This window comes from Bacillus rossius, chromosome 1 (assembly GCF_032445375.1).
Source record: "Bacillus rossius redtenbacheri isolate Brsri chromosome 1, Brsri_v3, whole genome shotgun sequence".
NCBI classification, from domain to species: Eukaryota; Metazoa; Arthropoda; class Insecta; order Phasmatodea; family Bacillidae; genus Bacillus; species Bacillus rossius.
The window spans coordinates 47,042,906-47,067,872 of NC_086330.1; the positions used below are offsets into that span (position 1 = coordinate 47,042,906).

The 24,967-nt window shown below is 47.3% G+C and overlaps 1 protein-coding gene across 1 annotated transcript in view; it reads right to left on the reverse strand.

Moving 5' to 3' along the window:
- The window catches only part of LOC134527624 (laminin subunit alpha-1), a 597,962-nt gene that overhangs the window by 11,761 nt on the left and 561,234 nt on the right, over positions 1 to 24,967 (reverse strand). The window contains exons 38-39 of the mRNA XM_063360509.1: positions 2,129 to 2,879; positions 825 to 1,119 (exon numbers count right to left, since the gene is read on the reverse strand). Coding sequence (XP_063216579.1) covers positions 825 to 1,119; positions 2,129 to 2,879 — 1,046 coding nt within the window. The remainder of the gene's footprint in view (positions 1 to 824; positions 1,120 to 2,128; positions 2,880 to 24,967) is intronic.

Sequence of the window (24,967 nt, forward strand, 5' to 3'; positions counted from 1 at the left end):
TTAGGTAACGGAAAAGAGAAAGGTATGGAGAAAAGCAAAAACATGCCTAATGAAAATTCAAGAGTTGTCAGTGTTGAATTTTTATAATTTACTATACAGTGTGCTAGTTCCACTCCAGTCTGACTCTACCAACCCCGAGGTCAGATGCGCTTATTGCACCCAAGGAATTCATAGTTTGCCATTGCTTATTAGTACTTCTGTTTCTTTAAATGTTACCCAGCTAAAACCTTTGCTTAATATCCTCAGTGCCTGCCTCGGGCGGCAGGCTACTTTAATAATGAATTCTTTCCAAGTTCTGGGACTTAAAAACTAACACAACCTTTACCTGTTCTGCCTTAGGGCATTTTATCCGTTAACTAATTGATCTTTGCGACTAGGACATGTAAAGGCAATGTGGAATCAAACTTGTTATATCATGAATTAGTGTTTTTTTCTGATCACTTGTCTAACTAATCCAGGTATCAGGTTTGCAGGAAGTCTTAAGAGCCCACAGGGGAGGTCATTAGGCTCATGTGTCCAACGTGCGGAATGGACTAGTTCTCAGCGATAATGGATATTTTACTAAGGGAAGATTTTTCAAGTCTCCACACCACATGGACCACGTCACCTGAGAGTGAGTCTCACTGGGGTCATCATGCCCACTTTCATATTTTGGCACCCACCAAAAACGACTGTGCAATGACCTCCTGAATGAGAGGCTTGAAATGGATGACTAGGATACATATAGAGTGACTCCCTGATATCAATATGCCTTATTACAAACAAGTTTCATTCAAAAAATAATTATGTAAAAGTAAAAAAATTTTTTTATAAAACTAACTTACAGGAATAATAAATAAAAGTCCATTTGGATAAAACGTCCTGAAATCCATTTCGAAAATGAAGTCTTCATGAACAGCAGTCCTGCGCCTTATCTGCACGTGACTGTTAGCGGAATCGCCAAACTTGACGGCTCCCGGCTCCAACGAATAACTCGGCACGTCCTGACACCTCTTCCGCTCCATTTCGAGCTCTTGCTGCACGTGGTTGGTCGAGCGGCTCACCATCTGCTTTGGAAGAGTTCCTTGCCGGCCAATAGACACGTGCCTGAATGTTATGGGTTTGTTGAACTGAATAACTCTGAAAGAAATCAGTCAACACAAATAAAGCCCAGGTTGCGAGGTTCATTTCTACAGACTGCCATGAACTTACTGTATCTACAAAGGTGATTTAACATTCTAATTGAAACATGTCATGCTATCAAATAAAAAAAATATATCATTAAAGAAAAGCTTAATTATTCATTAATAAAATTTATTAACATGGCTTAGCAAAACCCAGAAGGGAAAATGAGCAATTCCTATAAATTATTCACATTAAAGAATATTAAAATTTAGCCGAGCAATGACACGTAAAATTAAAATTACATACATGTCAAAATCTGTACAAAAATAGAGGAATAGGTCTACCGTATTATATTATATTACCATTAACATTAACTTAAAGAATTTAAGCAAAAATAATTTAGATATTGTTTTATTTTTGGATTTTCTGGAAGGGATGCAACCCATCAGCTCAACACTACAAATATTTCCCTGGTACTGAAGTTTTAAAACATAGTCTCTTTTCAACCTTGCTTATTCAACTAACTACATACAGGGAATGCTACAATTGAAAGTATTTTATTCGAACAATCATTTCAATTCAGTTAAAAATTAAAATTTCACTATAGTGATAGCAAGAAACACTTTTCTGCACTTAACACTTACTATTAAGTATTTTCTTACAAAGAGAGGTTTAACTCAAGTAATGATCTTGCAATAGGACCCTATTCACAAGCAACGAAAAAAAATTTAACAATTAAAAACATTACAAATAAAGAAACTCAAAGAGTGCAATTTGTTTCAGAAGATACAACAAAAACTACATTTTACAGTAATATATTGTGATGTTGGCAGGACAGAAGTTGTTGTTGCGACCAAAACAAAAGGACTGCAAATTGGAATTTCATCATGACATGCATACATTACAATAAAGTAGGTTTTTTTTCCTCCTATACTAGTTTTTATTATTCCATTTGGGATGTACTTTATTAAACTGAAACACACTAAAGATTTACTGAAACTGCCAAAATAATTACTTGACTCACTGTTCGTTAAAGATGACGTCTTTAATCGTCCCGAACAGCGGCGTCGTCGAGGAAGCCATGCTGCCCGCACTGAAGTTGTGTGGGACACCCCCGAGGTACAGACCTCCGATGCTTCCCGGGGCTCTCACGACGGTCGCTCCTTCAGGCAAGGCCTTGGAGTTCTCCAGCAGGTCGTCCACGCGAAGTTTCAGCCTGCGCCCGTTCTTCACCACCCCCAGCGCGTGGTAGTGGCCGTTGTTGTACTTGCTCTTGGAGACCAGCCGTGCCTTTCCCTTCCCGGCGTCGGCCCGCACCTCCAGGAAGCCGCCCACCAGCGACACGGAGTAGTACCCCCGGGTCTCCGGGCCCGGGGACGCCTTGCCCGTGCCCTGGAACGTGCTCAGGAGGATCAGCGCATCGGGCTGCAGAGTCCGGAAGCTCAGCCCGAAGGCCGCCTTCTTCTCCAGGGAGTGGGACGCCAGCTGGAAGAAGCCGTCGCCGAGGAAGCCGGCCACCTCGGGCTCGAAGCGGCACGTGGCCTCCACGCCGTAGAACTGGCCGTGCAGGGGGTTGTAGCCCTCCTGCTCCACCTGAATGTCCGCCATGCAGCCCATGAACGAGTCCAGCACCTCGATGCTGTTGGGGCCCGGCGAGAACCCCGGCGGGACGCCGCCCACGAAGTACGACGCACTCGACAGATCTGGGATGGCGGACAAGGACGGCCGCTCGCTCGGGGCACCCGTCTGGTTCTCCCCTTCTACTTTCAGAACACCTGCCACAAAAAAACAAACAAATTATAAAAAGAGCAATTTTTTTTTTAAATTATATAATTTAACAACAGTGACAAAGTCAGGGGAGAGAACATCGGGGCATTACTCGAAATAGAGCTACCATTTTCTCTTGTAGGTGAATTTACAATACGTTTTTAGAGTCTTGAGTTGTTTTTCTTACATATGTAAAAGAGCACTTTTTCTGCCACCAACTTAAAAAAAAAAAATATGTTGTCAAAACCATTGAGCCCTTCTTTACATTTTTGGCAGACAATTCCAAAAAAAAATATTTTCCTCTTCAAAATGAAATCCTTTCTGAGCCAATGTCCTAAAGTCTCATTCCCTTAGTAAAAAATGTTTAATTTGCATGATAATAAATTAATACAAGCAGCTAGGCAACTAATTAAAAATTCAATTTGGATAGAAGCGCAAACACTAAATGGCTGGTACTTATAAAAAGACAGCATTACACATGTTTGTGTGCGGACATGCAGTCACAACAATTTGCTGGTTGGACCAACTTTCTTAGGTGGTAAGAAAAAATCGTGGTGACCATTTCCTCTTGTAGCATGATGATATATAAATATGCAACCCTGTTGTTGAATATAAAGGACAGATTAAAATATTAATTTTTTCATGAAAATTTCAGTGTTACTGTTTTTAGATATATAAATGCAATAAAGATTCAAGAATTAATAAAATATACAAACATGTTTGCATGCACATTTAAGTACAGTAGAAACCTGGTTATTTGCGACACGATCATCCGATTTGCTGCTTAACCACGATCATTATCTTATCATAATAGTTTTTAAATGATAACTGCTTCTTCTTCAAATAAAGGCTGCTTGCTGAACACAGTAAACTACATCACTATTGTCGCCCTACCGGTCCCTGCTACGATGTTGCCGCTGCTGAGGGCGCCAACTAGCCTAAGTTTAGACCCTGTGGGCCAGTTCACAGGTAGAGCGGAGATCCTCGGGGTCGTGACGTCGCCACGTGGCTGGCAGGGAGCTGGATCGGTAGAGGTGGTGGTCCGGTGAGGGTAGAGCTGCTCAGTTCCCGGCGGAACTGTTCACTTGCGGGCGCGACACACAACTTGCCTGGTCCAGGTCTGAAGCTCGACTGCCTGCATTCCGCATCGCTGCGCGTCACCCGGAGCCCGCTTCCCGCAAAAACGTCCCAAGCGCAGCAGGACTCCTCAAGCCGCGAACTACCCCCCCCCCCCCACCCTAGTGAGGCGACGAGGGAACATAACGACCTGTGCGAGCGAAGGGAGCACTTGGAACGACGTCAAATGCCCCCCCTTCACTGAGGCCGTTATGCCCCTCGAAGCCCCATGTCACACGCATTGCCTTGGGGCCTGTTCCCCACCAATGTTCGGAATGTATCTGGAGGGTTCTCTGCTCGGGGTTTGGCTGTCAATGATGGGGAGAATGGACCGGGCATCCAAAGGGAGGAGGGTCATTACATGAAGGCGTGGTGCATCGGGGTGTGGCGCTCGGTTGATCTTCTCATGTGGGTTTTCCCATTCATAGTCCACCAGGTGTCGTGGGGCTACACGGACTCGGGTAGAGCGCCTCAGTCCCTCATGTCTGGCTTCCTCCGGGATGCTGGACTCCCCTTGACTCTCCCGTTGCGGTTCGACTTTATCCCTGTCTCCCGTTAGGCCGCTGGGTGTAACTGCCGTTGTCCTGGGGCTGTTCTCGCTGCCCTGTTCCACCAATACTTGCCGCGTGTTGCATGGACGTCCTTCCTGAGATGGTCCGGTTTCGGATTGCTCTGGCTCCTCCATGTTCATCCTGAACATTGAACTGCCATGGCTCGCGTCCAATGGCCAGCGTGGTTGATCCCATCCGGGCCATCCTGGTGAACTGGATCGGGAGTCGTCGTCTATTCCATCAGGGAATGTGATCTGCGGATGCGACACGAGGTTGAGCAGGGTTGGGTCGTCCCCATCGTAAAGTTCTACGGACAATCCCTCTGGGTCCAGCCGATCCATCAGGCTCTCGAGCTCGCGTAAAGTTGCGCCGCTCGAACGGAGCACGGGGTGAGCAGTAGATGGGTGTTGGTCTGATGGGGACGCGGTACGAATGGTGCTTAGGTGTTGAGCTGATGGGGACGTGGGACAAGGAGTAGTTAAGTGTTGATCTGATGGTGATGTGGGACGAATGGTTGTTGGGTGTTGGTCTGATGGGGATGTGGGACAAGAAGTGCTTGGGTGTTGAGCAGCTGGGGACGTGGGGTGAGCAGTGGATGTATGCTGGTCATTTCCACTGTCCCTGTCCCCCGCTGGGACAGTTGGGGCGCCTGTGGGTGGGACGAGACGCAAATCATCCCGGTGGATCTTTGTCGACCTACCGTTCGGGAGTCGGATCAAGTAAGAAGTGGGCCCTAGACGTCGCAGTACCTCCCGGGGGGCGGCCCATTTGGGGCTCAGACCTGTGCAGTAGCGCTTGCTGCTAGACGACAAGTGGTGACACCGGGCATACACCATTTGCCCGGGCTCCAATGGCGTCGGTGGATTTGGTGATTGTGGAGTGCGCGTGGCTAGGAATCGAGCCTGGTGTTGCCGTGCCTCTTCTCTAAAGTCAGTGACAGGGGGACGGGTGACAACTCCTGCTGCTTCTGCGACCCGGAGCTCTCCTGGTAGGGCGAGATTCTGCCCATGAAGCAGTTCAGCAGGGGTGTGGCCCGTGACCACATTGGTCCGCCGCCGCAGGCAATAGAGCAGCTTGGGCAGGTGGAGGTCCCATTTGGAATGGTCTTCCCCCAGATGGAGGCGCAACTGGATTTTTATGTCCTGGTTGCGACGTTCCGTCGGGTTCGCCCTGGGGTGGTAAGTCGGGGTAGTGTGATGCTCTACGTCCCATCTGCGGCAGTCGGCCTTCCACCGCCGTCCTGCGAACTGTGTCCCGTTGTCCGTTAGTAACACTCTCGGATACCCATAACGGGGGAAGACCTCATTGTCCATTAGGGCTGCTACTGTCCCTGCTCGTACGTTGGATACGGCGAATGCCTCCGACCAACGTGTGAACACATCCGTGACCACGAGGAGGAACCGCTTGCCCCGCGACGTGCGAGGGTAGGGGCCCATGACATCGAGGGCTACTGTGTGGAATGGTTCCTCCGGTCGCCTGGGGCGCTGTTGCTCAATCCCATCGGCCCGGCGGGCCTTGCGCTGCTAGCAGAGCTGGCAGTTGCGCACGTATTCCCGGACATCCCGTGCTATGCCCGGCCAATGGAACAGCTTCCTGATCTCCCGTTGGGTCTGATCTGCTCCCGGGTGGCCTGCTAGGTCATGGTTGTGAAAATACTGCAGCACCAGCTGTCGTGCAGTGGGGGGTACATGGGTCTGCCAGGTGTCCATGTCACCCGGCACCCTGCTCTGCAGGACCCCGTCCAGGTTGCGCTGGTGTGGGAGGGCGCGTTCACCGCATGCTGCCAGGTTGCGCTGCGTGTCTGGGTCATCCTGTTGGGCCAGTTTAACGTGATCTACCAGAGTGGCCAGGGTGGGCGATGCCTCTGCTTGGACCGTGGGATCCGCTCGTCCAATGACGTAGAGTGCCGCTGGAGGTGATGCTGCTAGACCGGTAGCTGGCTGGTGGGATGGTGGCATCAGGTCATCCCACCCTTGAGTGTCTTGGAAGATGGTATTGGGGTCTGGGTGACGGGACAGCTCATCTGCCAGCTGGTTCTCTCGCCCAGGGATGTGTTCGACATGAAATGTGAAGCCCTGGAGCATGAGTGCCCAGCGGGTGAACTTTGATTTTCGTCCCTGAGCGGAGTCCAGCCACCGCAGACACTGACTATCCGTGCGCAGGGTGAATGGTCTCCCCTCAAGGTGGTGCCGGTAGCGTTTGAGGGCCCACACCACCGCGAGACACTCCTGCTCAGTCACGTGATAGCGTCGTTCTGCGGGGCCGAACTTGGCACTTGCATACTCTGCTACCAGCCGCTCCCCATCATCACCCACCTGGTAGAGAACCGCGCCCATACCGTCCTGGCTGGCATCCGTCTGGACAAAGATGGGCTTGTCTGGGGCCAGACGTGACAGGTTGTGGCACTCGCGGAACTGTTGCTTCACTAGGATGAGTGATTGGTCCGCTGCTTCTGTCCACCGGAACTTTGTTTTCGGGGAGAGAAGGTCCGTCATGGGTGCGGTGATTGTGGCAAAATTGGGAATGAATGAACGTAACCAGTTTAACAGCCCCATTAGCTTCTGGAGCTGCTTCCTGGTGCGGGGCGCCTGTTTACTGTCAATGAGGCTTAGCTGTTCGGGGATGGGGCGGTAGCCCTCGGCGCTGACGATGTGCCCCAAGAACTCTAGCTCTAGGGCGCCGATGTAACACTTGTGTGGCGCGCATGTGAGTCCGTGTGTGGCGAGCCGTTCGAGGACCAGCGAGAGATGGTGGGCATGGTCCTCCCACGTCCGTGACCAGATGATCACGTCATCCAGGTACGCGGTGGCAAACTCGCCAATGTACCCGTCCAGGACGCGGACCATCATGGTCTGGAATGTCGCGGGGGCGTCCTGCAGCCCGAACGGCATCGCGCAGAACTGAAAGCGCCGCCCATCGGGCGCCGTGAACGCGGTCTTGGGGCGATCCTTGGGGCTTACTGGGACTTGCCAGTACCCCGACTTCAGGTCAAGTGTCGAAAAGATGCGGGCGTCTCCTAACCTCGTGAGGGCCTCTGAGATGTTGATGAGGGGTGGTGGTGCGGGGATGGTGAGGTTATTGATTGGCTTGAAATTAACACAGAATCTAAGTGAGCCGTCTTTTTTGTCTGCCATTACGATCCTACAGTTGTATGGGGACTCGCTAGGCTCTATGACGCCATCGCACAACATCTCTGCTATTTGCTCCCTGATGGCAAGTAGTTCGCGGGGCCCAAACCCGAATGGTTTCTCGTAAGGCGGAATGTGAGGGATGGTGGGGATGCAATGCTCTGTGACATTGGTTCGGCGTAGTTGGTCTGCTGCGGAGAACACCTGGGGCTGCTGCTCCAGGACTGTCTCTAACAATCTGTGGTACTCAGGGGGAACATTGTGGCGGAGATCAGCTAGGCGGGGGGGTTCGGCCCGGGAAGGGGGTGGGGTGTGCCTCAGCCCATATACAGTTCGGCGGCCCCTGGTCCCCACATGTATCCTCCCTGCGCGGACCTCAACAGTGGCGTCCTCTTGCACCAGCCAGGGTAGCCCCAGGATGAGGTTATCGTGAAGGTCCTGTACAACCAGGGCACTGGTGCAGCTCACAATGTCTCTAATGCCAATCCTTACCTGGGCACGCCCAGTCGTTAGCGTGCTAGTCCCAGTAGTGGCCAGCTGGATGGTGTTGACCTCCGGCACAAGGTCCCCCTCAGGAATGAGGTGGGCCGCGACATAAGTGTGTGTGGCTGCGGTGTCCACTAGCGCGGCTATGGACTGCCCATTCAGCTCCACTGGGATCCGGATCAGCTCCGCGGCATCTGGCCCCATTCGGCCCAGGCGGGTTTTGGACCGACTTGGCCCTGCAGCTGCGGGCGGGGGCGGCGCCGATGCCTGGTGGGCGGCGTCGCTCGCCGACGACCTGGAGCGGGCCCCGAACGGATGAGGCGGGCCGTCCCCAGTGGTCCCTGATGGACAAGGCGGTGCTTCGTCGGGCCCTGCAGTTGCGGGCGGGGGCGGCGCCGATGCCTGGTGGGCGGCGTCGCTCGCCGACGACCTGGAGCGGGCCCCGAACGGATGAGGCGGGCCGTCCCCAGTGGTCCCTGATGGACAGGGCGGTGCTTCGTCGGGCCCTGCAGCTGCGGGCGGGGGCGGCGCCGATGCCTGGTGGGCGGCGTCGCTCGCCGGCGACCTGGGGCGGGCCCCGAACGGATGAGGCGGGCCGTCCCCAGTGGTCCCGGATGGACAGGGCGGTGCTTCGTCGGGCCCTGCAGCTGCGGGCGGGGGCGGCGCCGATGCCTGGTGGGCGGCGTCGCTCGCCGGCGACCTGGGGCGGGCCCCGAACGGATGAGGCGGGCCGTCCCCAGTGGTCCCTGATGGACAGGGCGGTGCTTCGTCGGGCCCTGCAGCTGCGGGCGGGGGCGGCGCCGATGCCTGGTGGGCGGCGTCGCTCGCCGGCGACCTGGGGCGGGCCCCGAACGGATGAGGCGGGCCGTCCCCAGTGGTCCCTGATGGACAAGGCGGTGCTTCGTCGGGCCCTGCAGCTGCGGGCGGGGGCGGCGCCGATGCCTGGTGGGCGGCGTCGCTCGCCGACGACCTGGAGCGGGCCCCGAACGGATGAGGCGGGCCGTCCCCAGTGGTCCCTGGTGGACAGGGCGGTGCTTCGTCGGGCCCTGCAGCTGCGGGCGGGGGCGGCGCCGATGCCTGGTGGGCGGCGTCGCTCGCCGGCGACCTGGAGCGGGCCCCGAACGGATGAGGCGAGCCAACCCCACTAGTGCTAGGGGGATGAGACGGCGGCTGGACGACTGCTGCAGACGCGGGCGGGGGTGACGCCGACGCCGGATTAGCGGCGTCGCTTCTTGGAGGGAGGCGTTGCTCCCTGATGTCCTGGAACATGGTGCGCTTGGGTGGGGCGTCATCGCGACCTGGTGGCCGTGGTGGCGCACTCGTGTGCGGGGCTGGACGAAGGGTAGGGGGGCGGTGGCCAGCGATGTCACTGCTCCCTAGATGGAGTTTCCCGGAGGTACGGCCTCCCCCCCTCGCGCCTGCCAGATGGCCTCGCGTGTCGGACACACATTGTGCCAGTGGTTTTCCGCCGTGGGGCAGTAGCGACAGCGAGGCGGGCGACTGTCTTGGGCACCCTGTGGTCCGCCGCGGCGCTCCTCGCGGCGCGGTTGTTGCGCGGCCCGGCTGGGCGGGCTGGTTTGTGACGCTCCCCCCCTCCCCCGGGGCGGAGTGTAAGGCCGGTAGTTATCTCTCGGAGGCGCTGTTCTACGTACGGAACGACTGCTTGCGCGTCCTCTGGTTGCACCGCCTCCTGAGTTTGCGGAGTTGGGCGCGGCGTCGCGATGTTTTTGGTACGTCGGTGCGCCATCAGATCGTATTCTATGTCCCTGGCTCGGGCGAGGAAGTTTTCTAGTCCGTGCGAAACTACCCCACGCAAGAATGGGCGTAGTTCGGGAGACACCAACTCTACGATGAAAGGGAGCACGTCGTCGGCGCGGCCCCCGAGTGAAAGGCGGCGGTAAAGCCGGAGTTTGCCATAAACAAACGCCTCCACGCTCTCCCCACTCTCTTGCGCGCGGCTGAACAGTTCACTGCGGCATTTGTTCTGGGTGCGCGCGTCGTTGAACCGAGCCTCCAACCGGCGTGAGAAGTCATCCCAGCCCACATCGTATCCCCCCGCCTGAGACCACCAAGTGCGCGCTTCCCCTCGCAGCTGTCCGCTGACCCGCTCCGTCCAGTCTTCGGGCGCTGTGTGGTGCCGGGTTAGTTTCTCTTCACAGGCACTTAGGAATAAACGCGGGTCGTCGTGGGCGTGGCCCGTGAATTCTGGGAGAGTGACAGGTCCGCTAGGGGGGCGGTGCACTAAGGCCAGGGAGCCACTCTGTCGCCTACGTGCGCGTCCTTCGCACTCGACACATAGGTAAAGTCCGTCGCGGAAGTTTACAAACTCGAGTGCGTCAGCGCATGCGCGGTGCCTGATAGTCCCACACTGTTGACAATGTGCTACTTCGTCATGGCGGCCCGGACACCTGTTCGCGGCGCACAGAGGGCCTGTCGGGGCTCGGAGATTGCTCTCTGCCCTTAAGTGCGGAAACTGACATGTGCAGCACTTATGAGGGTACTCACCAGCGCAGCTGTTGTTGGTGTATGGTTTTCCGCAGCGGTCGCAGGGCTCCTCCATGGCGATGGTTACGTCAGCTCCCGCGTACATGGCGTGGTTCGCGGCTGTCAGACCCGGACGACGGGTCGAGGCGTCGGTGGCGGGCGCGGACAGATCCGGGAGGGCGCTCCCTTCGCTATCGTCCGAGCGGTCTTGTCCGCACGTCCTCGCCCCGCGGATGTTTGCGCGGTCGCGGTCGGTGGTGAAATGTGTTACCTCGGTGATCCTCGGGCGTTCTCGCGCGCGCTCGGCGCGCGGGTGGAGGGGAACTGTCGGAGCAATACAGCCAATGGCCTACTGCTGCAAAGACACGAGTCTAACAAAAATTATCAAGTACATGCTCCCTCAGAGCCCACTCACGATAGCGGAGTACTAAGGCACAACCCCGATATTTTAGATATTGCATTAAATAAGAGAGTTCAAACGGGATTCGAACTCAGAGTCTTTCACGAAATGTCGTCTGACCACTTTCCAGTACATCTACTATTCGATGACGTGGACACTGACATCAGTCCTCCGAGAAAAATTAAAGACTACAAGAAAGCTGACTGGAGAGGCTTTCAGACGTATTTAGTCGATAATTTGCCTGCAGCCGATGCTGCCAACTTCAAAACAAAAGATAACATCGAATCAGCAGTCACTGAACTTACAGTTAAAATTCAAACTGCAATTAACTCGTGCATCCCAGAAAAGGTGGTTAGATTTAAGCAAGATGAACTGCCGGTGTATATTAGGGATTTAATTTCTCAGAAAAATAGATTAAGGCGCGAATATACTCGACGTAGGCAGCGCGACATTAAAGCGAGAATTAATGAATTACAGAAAATAATTACCGATGAAATAACTCTATGGAGGAGCAGCCAATGGGAGACGAAAGTCTCTCAGCTACAGGTGCAAGATGGTAGCACCTGGAGTATGACAAAGCGATTCCTTCATAAGATAGATAAAATACCTCCGCTACAAACACGCACTGGGTTCGCTTTTACACCGACAGACAAAGCACAAGCCTTCGCGAATACCCTTGAATTAGCCTTTCAACCTAATATCGAACCCTGTGACCCGCAATTTAATGCCAGAATATACAGAGACCTTACAATTAAACTTAATCAGCCTTTAACCTCAAAACCTTACTTAACTCAATCTCAGGAAGTTAAACAGGCTATCAGGCGTATGAAACCACGTAAGGCACCGGGAAACGATGGCATTCAGGCAGTAGTCCTTAAGAAACTGCCCGATGAAATTTTGGAATACCTAGCTCAATTAATAAATGGAATACTTAAACTACAGTATTTTCCATCGCAGTGGAAAGAAGCGAATGTGATAGTTTTTCATAAATCCGGAAAAGATAACACACTGCCCCAAAATTATAGGCCCATTAGCCTGCTGAGTACATTGTCAAAAGTAGCTGAATGCATAATTCTACAGCGACTAAATACTCACATTAAAGAAAATGACGTACTGCCGGACGAACAATTTGGTTTTCGCAGCGCGCATTCAACAACGCATCAACTGGTCCGTATGACAGAACAAATAATAACTGCGTTCAATCAGAATAGCTATAATCTCGCAGCGTTTTTGGACATAGAAAAAGCCTTTGATAGAGTACTTCATGAAGGCTTAATTTATAAATTATATAAAACTGGCTTCCCCGATTGTTATATTAAATTACTGGCCTCGTATTTAGAAAATAGATCGTTTAGAGTCACGACAGAAGGAGTACAGTCCGATTTAAAAATAATTAAAGCAGGAGTCCCACAAGGCAGCATCTTGGGGCCGGTTTTATTCAATATTTATATCCACGATATGCCTAAGCCCGCACACCGATCAGTTCAGTTTGGCTGCTACGCGGACGATACGGTATTGTTTAGCAGATCTAGTATTCTAGAACTCGCAGCAGACAGATTACAAACCGCGTTAAATTCAATAGAACAGTGGTGCACAAAATGGCGAATTAAGGTAAACCCTACTAAATCAGAAGCTATAGTTTTTACGCGAAAACATCTCCCGCCACTTGAAGATAGACCACGACTAACACTTTTCAATGAGCAAATTCCTCACAAAAATGTGGTTAAATATTTAGGCGTACACATGGATAGGAAACTACTATGGCGCGATCACATAGAGGCGAAAAGAAAAACAGCTTTCACTAGGCTCATGACCCTCTACCCCGTCATGAGCAGACGTTTAGGTAGCTCTGTTAAAAACGGAATAATAATTTATAACGCACTAATAAAACCAATAATCACGTATGCAGCGCCGGTGTGGGCAACAGCAGCGGAATCTCACTTAATCAAGCTACAGAGAATTCAGAATAAGAGTATTCGTATTGCGACAGATGCGCCTGTGTATTGCCCCGTAAGGGCTATGCACAGAGAGCTCAAACTCGAACTTTTAAAACATTATTATTTCCGAACTGCGCAAAAATTCTATGATAAATGTGCCATAAGCAGAAACCCATATATTTCATCACTGGGCGAACAAGATCCAGAGTTGCATGGAAAATATAAAATGCCAAATTCAATCTTGGCTCACAGACCTCCGTAGTGTGCTGTGGCTGGCTGAGCGATCGGCCAATCAGTCTCCCGCGAGTTGAAACTTAAATTATAGACATTAACGAATAATTTGCTTATTCAAAATGGTCCGAAGCACGCAGGTGTAGGTTCGGCTCCCGGGAGTTCACTGCCTGTTGTGTTAGGGCTGACTCCCTATGTACGATGGGCATGGCCCGCCTGGCAGGCTTCACCTCCAGTGCCGGTTGTGTTTCTGAAAGACATGGGATTTTGAATTACAAGCTTGCAACAATGCCAGAATGCGAATAGGTCTTGACTTAATTCACCTGTAACTTTATACACCGACAGTTCCTCTATATTTAACTAGTAGTATAGTAGTAGATATTAGAGATTTGTAAATTAGTAATAAGTCCTAGATACTAAGAAATAGTCATCAAAAATATATATTTCTAAAATAATAATAAAAAATCTAAAATAAAAAAAAATTAAAAAAAATATATATATTTTTAGTTCTTATTTTAGTTTTATCTTAAGCACTGCACGTCCATCCCTGAGTTGGGTGTTTGCATATTTCGTAACGAAATGCCTAGTTTGTAAGTCATTTATCTTTTTTCTGTTTTAGTTTCTTAGTTTTTTTAGGTGCTGACTGGCGGCGGAGTGAGTGGTCAGTGCAACCACTCACCACCAGGGGCGCTTGCGTCCCTGGTCACTAAATCCAGTCCTGGATAAAAAGCAAAGCGGACTACGAGTCCAAGTTCCCAACCCCCGCATGGTAGACTCTTTTCTACTCTGTCCAACACTTCATCCAGACCATCCTCTGTCTCCTGTAAACTCCTACACGTAATGCATGCCAATTTGCATCCCGCATGAATGTGCCCAGGGTTTTCCCTGTGTCTATGCAGGTTTTACCTGGGCCCAACCTATCTCTAGTTATAGTCTAGATTTAAGAGTGAGGGGAGTTAGTCATGGCGCCAATCGCTGCCATGGCTGGCCAATCCCCTCCTAGCACATGATGCATGCGACCCTCTCCTTGCATGGCTAATCCCAGCATGACTAGGCGTATAGGCTTCGGCCTGAGACGCACCTGGGTCCCTCCCTAACCCGGACCCCTCCAAAATACACTTAGTTTTAGTTAGGTTAGGAAAAAAAAAAAAAAAAAAAAAAAAAAATTGTGTCCTGGAGGCTGCGCGCTGCTGGGGTGGGGGGTGCTGTGACCTTATTTCTCCAGCGGGTCCCGTTTTCCGGCGCCTGTCTGTCTAGTGATGCGCGCCTGAAGTCCTTTGTCCCTACCCTGCGAGTTATGCCGTTTTCGCCTGCGTTTTTCACTGGTTTGCGCTGTACGTCTCTGGCAAGCTACATTTTTTTTTCTGATTTGCCTAAAATTTGGTAGCCACACTAGCTGGGCGCCATTTGTCGCCCTACCGGTCCCTGCTACGATGTTGCCGCTGCTGAGGGCGCCAACTAGCCTAAGTTTAGACCCTGTGGGCCAGTTCACAGGTAGAGCGGAGATCCTCGGGGTCGTGACGTCGCCACGTGGCTGGCAGGGAGCTGGATCGGTAGAGGTGGTGGTCCGGTGAGGGTAGAGCTGCTCAGTTCCCGGCGGAACTGTTCACTTGCGGGCGCGACACACAACTTGCCTGGTCCAGGTCTGAAGCTCGACTGCCTGCATTCCGCATCGCTGCGCGTCACCCGGAGCCCGCTTCCCGCAAAAACGTCCCAAGCGCAGCAGGACTCCTCAAGCCGCGAACTACCCCCCCCCCCCCCCCCACCCTAGTGAGGCGACGAGGGAACATAACGACCTGTGCGAGCGAAGGGAGCACTTGGAACGACGTCACTATTATAGTAGTATTTGGCTCTTATAATATTTAAATGGACAAATTAAAGCTTTTTTGAATACAAAATTGTATTTTCTTTGTTTACGTAGTCTCAAGACAGTGTGAACAGACTGTACACCTCCGCGTGCCACCCACTTCCGCTCGCTACGCTGGCTTGGAAACACTGTGACCACCTGTTTGTTTTATTTACACCTACTAATGTTTTCCAGTTCAAATAATGTTGAGTGCTCATATTCTGACCTGTAGTAGCATGTGTTTTGTTTAGTACAGTACCTACTGCATTATGTCAGAAAATTCTCAAAAGAAAAAGCGAGCACAGTAAATCCCAGTTTTTAAGAGGCCTCACTGTTCCCAGGAGTAGGGTCATAGCTGTGTGGGTAGCAATTAACATTTGGGACAATTTCACCCACCCGACCCCTATACCTCAAAATATGTAATTTTTCATACCAAGTCCGTGTTCTATCTTCTCTGGCACGAAAATGACAAGTTGTCAAAATTTAATATAAATTTATTTTAATAGCAGATGTCTTTCGAAAAGAATAAATACAGAAGATAAGCATAATGAAATCCTGACTACTGTTAACAAAAAAAAAGCATAAAACACAGCGCAACTTTTTCTTTTAATGAGCACTATGTGATAAATTAATATATTACAGGCGGGAACAACACAAACGACAGCATCTTTAGAGGTCACACAGTCAACTGTTTTATTATATAGTTATGTACATACACTTGCGCATGTGCGCACCTAGTGGTCACAAGTCAAACTAGATAGACAATTTACTGTGTATTTTTACACCCCCTGTCAATTTCAAGTCTCTTTATGCAATAACAGCAAATATAAAAAGACAAATAACTGGTCCTTACTGAACACACAACACTTTGTAGAATATATCCTAAAGAAGAGATTTGAAATTGGAAATGCATAAAGCTACATCCTAGGTTAACACAATAACGTGTACATCAACTCAAACAAAGCATATCTCTTAACAGATAAAATTTAGCAGCGCCCAAAGGTTTGGTAAATATATCAGCAACATTTTTGTTGGACTCCACATACCCAACACTAAGGCTCCTTTCACACGAGGCGACTGATCGCGGCGACTGATCTCCGCAACTTTTAGTGGAGCATTGTTTTGTATGATAACTTTCACACGAGGCGACTGCAGTCGCTCAAGCAGGCGACAGTCGCTTGCAGTTGCTTACTATCACAACTGATCGCCGCAACTACAGTTGCCGCAACTGGATGTGAAACATGTAATCAGATACACGTTTTCACACGAGGCGACTGGTCGGCGCGACTGGCGAGTGGCGTCTGCCGTTCCCATAGTTGTGAAGTGACCGAACCATGGCACATTGTGTTGATATGAACCGTTCTATTACTAAATTAATAGAAGAAAGAGTAAACACTGAAGACCTCATTTATGAAGTACAGAACGAGGCTATTTGTAACAGTACACTTGAAGAATACGGAAATAAACTTGAGAAAGGAAATGCATGGCACAAAGTAATAACGAAATTCTTCGGTGATTTCGATGAAAAACCATCTCCAGAGAAAAATGAAATAGGTAAGATAAAACTTTATATTAGTTTCATTACGTTAATGGTTTATAGATATAGTAATACACAATACGCTTTGTAAATGTATGAGGCAGTGACTACACTGAAAGTACGTCCGTAATAAAGTAGCGGCTGAAAATATTTTTTTTGTTCTTGACAAAACACTTGTCCACACTTATAAAAGCCTCTTGAAAATAGTTTACAATAGTTTTAAATTTTGTTTTGCGTTTAATGGTTCTTTTAATATTCGAGAAATTTGTGCTAGCGTTGTTGACTTGCAATGTTGTTGTGATACGGAACTATATCTCTACCGACAGCAAATATTTTTCAACAATAATAAATTATATTTCAGGACGAACGTTTTCTGCAATGGTTCTTAAATACGTTCCATTTGCCAAGGGACGGAACCTTCTGCACTTATGAAGTACTTGGCAAACATGTCTCTAACATTGCTTGCAAGTCTTGGTGTTGGTCGTCCAGCGGGTTCCATATCAAGGAGCCCTTCAACTGTTAAAGTATCCTCAAAGCGAATCCCGTCTCTTTCTTTTACAAAGTTGTGTAGTAAACAGCACACGCTGACTATGTCTTCTGCTAGGGTTAAGTCAACATTTAATGGCCTATGAAAAATACGCCACTTGTTTACGAGAATGCCAAACGTGCATTCGATATATCTGCGCGCTCGGGAGGGTCTGTAGTTGTATATACATTTTTTTACACTTAAAAATTTACCTGAATAAGGCCGTAAAATATTATTAGAAAGTCCAAAACCTTCATCAGCAAAAAAGACAAAGGGCATAGGTCCATCAAATCCTGCATATGATTCTTGTGGCACCGGTATGTTGAGCTGTTGGTTCGAAAGTTTCTTGCAAATACGCTTTCTTTAAACAATGTGGAGTCTGATGATTTTCCGTATGCACCTACGTCTATAAATAAGAACTTATACGATGCATCACATAAAGTAAGAAGGAGTATTGAGAAGTAGTTTTTGTAATTGTAATATAAAGAACCACTATGAGCAGGTTTGATTATGCGAACGTGTTTCCCATCCAGTGCTGCCATACAATGTGGAAAATTCGTCCTTTCGTAAAATTGTGCTGCTGTTTGCAACCATAGTTCTTCTGTCAGTTCACGGAAACATATCGGCTTCAGTCGAATCCAGATTGCCGTGCAAACTTGACGGACGATGGTAGAAATTGTAGAGATTCCTAGCCTATATTGGAAGTGAAGGTCTGTCATTGTTGAACCTGCACCCAAGTACCTGTAACAAAATATAATAAATTGAAAATGTACACAATCTAATAAGAATGTGTCCTAACAAATTTGTAAATGGTATGTTACAGCTGTTGCTATACAGAAGAAGTGGAAAAGTATCCGGACATGGTATGCTAGAGAACTTCTGAAAAAGAAGACAGAAAAAAGTGGTTCTGGGGCTAGTGGCCGAAAGCAGTATGTATATTTTGAAACATTGCGTTTTTTATAAACTGTGACGAAGAAAACAACAAGTAGTATGGACTGTGTCTCTGGCGAAGATCTTAGTGTTGAAACAGAAGTAGACGATGATATTTCAACACAACAAGAAGAAAACCCAGTAAATATCAAAAAAAAAACATCACGGAAGAGACAGTTTAAAGAAAATGATGAGCTTATTAGTGTACTAAAAAATAAATATGTATGGAAAGTACAGCTTCGGATGAAAAAGATGAGGATCGCTTGTTTTTACTATCTCTTGTTTCGGAAATGCGTAAAGTTCCGGATGACAGAAAGCTCAAACTTAAATCTGACTTAATTTTGGCTATTGCAAATGCTCAACAAGTGCGACAGATGCCACAACAATTTCAGTATAATAATACCAGTACTGTAGGCATCCCATTTCAATCTGTTCCACAAATCAATCATGGTCCATCATGTTCTCCAGTCGGTCTGCCAAGTAATTCATCAGAGATAAATTGTGCACCGCAGAGGGATTATGTTTACAATGTTTCATCTCCTGCATCTACAACATCACGTGTATTACGTTCACCAACAGCATCAGTGGGCAGCCAGTATAGTGATGTGATATGGTTTGAATAGTTACTCTCTTTCCCATTTTCGTGGCGTGGTCTCAATTTCTATTTGTTTTCCACAACTGTAACATTTCCTTTATGGTAATTTTATTCACTGTACTCACAAGTAAACAACCTTAAGCATACTGTAACCTGCTATACTTTGTCTTATGCCGTGTGCTTTATTCAGAACATTTAGTGACTGCTACAAACTAAAAACTTATTTCTTTATCACGAGAACAATGTTTCATGTGGTTGGTAGCCCCTTGCAAATTAATAATAAACACATTACAGAAGCATTAAAAGTTATTTTTTATTATTTTTAATCACCTTAAATAAAAATATGAGTAATAATATACTGATATGTTTATGCCATGTATTAAACATATTGCTTTGATTACACATATTACTTACCTTAAAGTAAGAGCAAGTTTTTCTTTAGCAGGAATACTTTTTCTCATAACTGTATCAATTCCTTGCACATCGGATTCTATGTAGTACAGTAATTCGTCAAACGAATTTCTTGACATACGAAAGTAATTAAAAAATTTCTTTCCATCTGACAACAGATCGTCAAATAAACTGTAAAAAAGTCCCCGCTCTATTCTCGACCTTAATATAGGATGCACATGCATGCTTCTTCTTGATCTGCGCTTTCTCTTCTTGAGAACAAGAGGAGCAGCAGAACCTCTTCGTCCCTGGACGCCATGATGAACTGAAATCTATTTTACTCGGCGATCGCCGCAACCAGTTGCCTGCGCTAACGGCACAGTCGCCAGCAAAGGCGACTGATCGCCACACTCAGTCGCCGCGATCAGTCGCCTTGTGTGAAAGGAGCCTAATCATCTGTTTGTTTACAATGTCTTTGAGAAAATGAAATTTTATATCTATATGCTTGGAACGCTTTGTATTTTCGTAGTTTTTCATCATATGAATTGCACCTTGATTGTCTACCATTAAGTCACCTTTCACATCCCCTGCTTCTCCTACAAATTCTGACAAAAGCCCTTTTAAGTATAGCAATTCAGATGCAGCTAGGGCACATGAGGTGTACTCTGCCTCTGCTGAGCTCAGAGCAACTACTGGCTGCTTCTTTGAGCTCCACGACACCAAGTTCCCACAGTGGAAGGCTGCCATCCCACTGACGCTTTTGCGATCTTTCTTGTCACCTCCCCAGTCTGCATCTGCATACATGATGACCTGAGAGCACTGTTCTGGATGTTTCTGGTACACCAAAGTTTTGTCGATGGTTCCCGTTACGTACCGAAGCACCTTCTTAGCTGCATTCCACAACGGACGAGTTGGTCTATCTAGAAAGCGGCTTAAATACGATGTAGCAAATGCTATATCTGGCCTGCTAATCTGCGATAGGTAGATCAGGCTGCCTACTAGCTCTCGATAGGGAACATCCACAATAGCTTCTGTGTCAGTGTCTTCCAACCTATCTTCCATTGGTATGGGAACCCCTTTGCATCCCTCCATGTTGAATTTCTTTGTCATTTTTTCAATAAGATTATGCTGACCTATTTCCATTCGATTTCCAACTATTTTCACTTCTGTCCCAATGAAACAGTGCAGGTCTCCTAGGTCCTTGGCACAAAATTCTTCTCTGAGTCGTGTAGATATTTCTTCTATTTTTGCTGTCTCACCTAACAGCAAAATGTCATCAACCCATAAGACCAACCACAAACTATCTCCGATATACAAACAGACATCAAAGTTGGACCTCCTCAGGTTGTTTTCTGCTGCAAACTGATTGAATCTTTGGTTCCAACAACGCGGTGACTCACGAAGCCCATACAAAGCACGCTGAAGTTTCAGGATTTTTGTCTTTTCTTTAACTCCTTTTGGTTGAAATATGTACACATCGTTGTCTAGTGTCCCATTCAAAAAAGCTGTAGGAACATCCATTTGTTTTACAGTCCAATCTTTCTGTAGAGAGAAAGACAATGCAAGTCTGATAGTGGGCATTTTTGCTACAGGTGCATATACTTGTTCACTTCTGCCTGTCTGAAAGCCTTTTGCCACCAACCTAGCCTTCTTGGTTCCATCTGGTTTGGTGTGGAAAACCCATCTTGTTTCAATTGGTTGAATTTCCTTGGGTTGGTCAGCTGTAGTCCATGTCTGGAATTTTTTGTGAGCATCTAGTTCTTTCTGAATCGCATTTCTCCAGTCCTCACTTTCTTGTACTGCTTCTTCATAAGTCTGTGGATCACACTCACCCAACAAGCAGTAGGCAACGTAGAGCTCGTAATTTTCTAGATGCCTTGGTTTTGTTATTTTCCTCTTAGATCTGGTGGGTGAAGTGCACTCATTATCATCTGCGAATCCATAAAACTCCTCGTCACTTTCTGCCACAGTGGGCGTTTCTTTGTCTGGAAGTGTTTCTTCGTTTTCCGAACCTGCGCTGACATGTTTAGAGATTTCCTCACCTAATCTAACTGTTAGTGGGACCTGTTTTTCTTCTACTTTATAGAACACATCAGTTTCATCAAAAGTCACATCTCTTGATACCTGCACACTATCTGATACAGGGTCCCATACCCTGTAGCCATTTGGACTATAGCCAACCATCCTTGTAGGTTTTGCTTTTGGATCAATCTTGTTTTTCTGGGGCAATTTCATTGCCCATGATTTTGCGCCAAAGATTTTCAGTTTTGCAAGGTCCACCTTTCCAAGAAAACGTTCTGCAGGGATTTTTCCATTAAGTGCAGTAGTTGGGGAACGATTGAGTTGGAATGCTGCAGTGCGTATGGCTTCCCCCCACAGATGCTTCGGTAGATTTGTTTCTACAAACATTGACCTTACTTTGTTGAGTAGTGTTTTATTCATTCTTTCACTGACACCATTCATTTGCGGTGAATAAGGTGCCGTATACTCCAACTGCACACCCTTCTCTGAACAAAATGACTTGAATTTTCCAGAAGAAAACTCACCCCCATTGTCACATCTTATGCGACTCACACAATTTGTTCCAAAACGGGATTCTAGTCGTTTGATATAATTGATTACATTTTCTGCAGCCTCAGCTTTAGTCTTGAGCAAATACACAACACAGAAATGTGAGTAATCATCTGTGATTGTCTGGTAGTATCGCTCACCATTACTTGTAGGAGTTGAGACAGGACCTCCTATATCTGTATGCAGTAACTCTCCAATCCTATAGGACCTGGGTGAACTACTTCTCGGAAAAGGTTGTCTGTTGGCTTTTCCTTGACGACAAGCATCACACACTTTGCTTGATGACGGCAGTCCCATTAATCTCAAACTATGGCGGTTCAGGTGGCCAAGTCTTTTGTGCCACAGGTCTTCGACATTCAATAAACAGCACGTTTCCTCTACCAGTAAGGAAAACTTTACAACATACAATTTACCAGATGTACTACATAAAATTTTAAGCCCACTGTCATCTACTATTTCTGCACTACTGGCACTAAAGATCACCTTCCTTCCTGAGTCTACCACTTTTTTCACCGATAGCAAATTGAATGTAAGGTTTGGCACAACAAGTGCTTCTATATTTATCTTCAAGTCACCCTCATGAAGTTTTAGAGTCCCTTTTTGATTTGCAATCAACTCTTCACCATTTGCAACTCTTATTCTGATAGGATCTTCAATGACTTTAATATCTAACATATGTGGTAGCAAATCTGGCATGACCAGATGATCTGTACAACCAGAGTCTAGAACAAACGTTAATTCTTCCACATTTCCAGTCTCGCTACTTAGCACAGCTTCTTCTGTCTTAGTTGTGGCCACAAATGAAATTTCTGTCTCATCAGAACAAACGTAGCTCGAACCATGTCCACTGCCTCCACGATAACTGTATCTCAGATTTCGGCCTCTGTAACTTTTATTTAATCGATCGCGAAACCCCTCTCTAGTGTTAGGGTGATATTCCACTTTGGGGCAGTTTGCAATCAAATGACGAGTATCTCCACATCCAAAACATTTTCGGAATTGTTTTGATGCAAGGAATGAAGATTCCTTACTCGTATCATCTGGTTGTAGATGGTCCAACTTTAATTCTGCATCAAGCAGTCTTGACTTAACAAAGTCTAATGTTAAATCTGTATCCATGGTCTCCAGCACTGTGATAATGTTGTCGTAACGTTCAGGAAGTGTAAGTAACAGATGACACACTTTATCGTCTTGCTCAAGTGTAGATCCCATCCCCTCTAAATCACGAATCAAATTATCAAATTTGTTGAAATGCTCCTGCAAAGATGAATTGCACTTCAGTGTTAGCAATTTCTTTCTTATCAATAGTTTCGAAATAGTACTCTTCCTCTCAAAAATATTGTTTAAAGCAAACAACATTTCCGCACTTTGTTTCGTGTCTTTAACATAGTCTATGTGACGATCTGTAACACAGTTTATGATAAGATTCTTGGCTTTCTTATCTGCTGCTTTTGCCCTCTCAAGATCATTTCCTGTACATTCTTGTATCTTCACTTCTCCATCCACGATCCATCTCACGTCTTTTTCATCGAGCAAAGTCAAAACTCGGAACTTCCAATTCTTAAAATTAGTGTCAGTTAATTGTGGATAAAGTGTAGAAGGACCCGCCGCCATTTTTCACACACTTGATGACTACACCATGGAATACATTTGTTTTCTCTCGTTACATTAAGCACATAATTCACTTTTAATTTCCCCGATCGCATTTCCCGTAAACATTAACACTTACTTAGTTTCTACGACATTTTCTGGGCCCATAACCTGATAAATTAATATATTACAGGCGGGAACAACACAAACGACAGCATCTTTAGAGGTCACACAGTCAACTGTTTTATTATATAGTTATGTACATACACTTGCGCATGTGCGCACCTAGTGGTCACAAGTCAAACTAGATAGACAATTTACTGTGTATTTTTACACTATGTCCATTTGACACAGATGTATTAAAGAAAATGAAAGTTTTTTTTATTAAAATGTTAATTTCCTAGATGTAGACCGTAAATTTATACAACACCAGAGGTGAAGAGGGTTAAAGTGCAGTGACATTGCTTTGTTATCACTCGCGCCATAAACATTTAAGCAGACATGTTGCTCTTAGACAATTACAAGGAACAAACAGACACGTACAAAACCTATATGTATGTTGTTTGACGAACGCGATTTAGAAAAATGACGCCAACCTGACGGTGTGAAATTAGTTGATTTGCACCTTTATTTAAAAACGTTTGTTAAATTAAAACATACTACAAGTCAAATTAATCAGATTTAGAAAGTAACACTATAATGGTCATTCTGATTTCTTTTCTTTCAAAGAATGCCTGCCCCTACATATTGACGGGGATGTTGCTCTGTCTCCTCCTCTCTCACCGATGTCTCTCTTGGGTGAGAGCCAGGTACCGGTTGGAGAAGAAGGTCCAGGCTGCTGGTCGGGCCCCACGTTGGGCGCCAACTTGATGATCCGTCCTCTTGCACCGAGCCCTCTTGGGTGAGACGCAGGGGTGGAGGAGGTCGAACTGCTGGTCTGGCCCCACGTTGGGCGCCAACTTGACGGTGTTTATCGGTGTTGATCGGTGTTGGGCGCCAACTTGACGGTCTTTGTTAATTGGTGATGATCCGTCTCCTCTCTTGGGTGAGAGCCAGGTATCGGGTGGAGAAGGTCCAACTGCTGGTCTTGCGGCAGGATTCACAGTCGGCTGGTATGCAGGCGAATAGCTAATGGGGTGAGGGATAGGGGGCTAAGCTATTCATTGAAAAATGTCTGTATTTTACACGGAACTTTTATTGACCTGAATTGTCCAAACAGTTCAATTTGTCGCCTGCGTCGGCTTTAACAATATACACTGGATTTACACACGGTACACCCTATCGTCCAGAAAGGGGGGGAAGGGAGACAAATTCCCTATGCCGAGATAGGTCCTCGGATGGCCTAACTCGCGAAGGAGGGGTGCGAGCAGCAGAAAACGGATAGCCAGTAGTTCTGCTGCTCCCTCTATGATCGTCCTATGGCCAGTGGGCGGAATCCAGCCTCACTGGCCGTCGGGCCGATCAACTGACTTTCAGGTGGATGACCTCGCCTTTATATAGGGAGAAATGCGCGGGAACGAAGAAAAAGAAGGGAGGGGCGAACTAACTCCTCTTTGGAAGGGATGAGATGCGTGCGCACGAATCTCGCTGAAATTTCCCTGCCCTGGTGGTGGAAGTATAAACTAGATATTAATAATTAAAAAGAAAAGATAAACGTGGCATAAATGATTATATGTAAATACATATATATTCAATCCTATGTATTAAAAAGTATTTAAACTTGCTTTCACAACTTAATTAGTTAAATTTATACTATTATAAAATATAAATACAGTTGG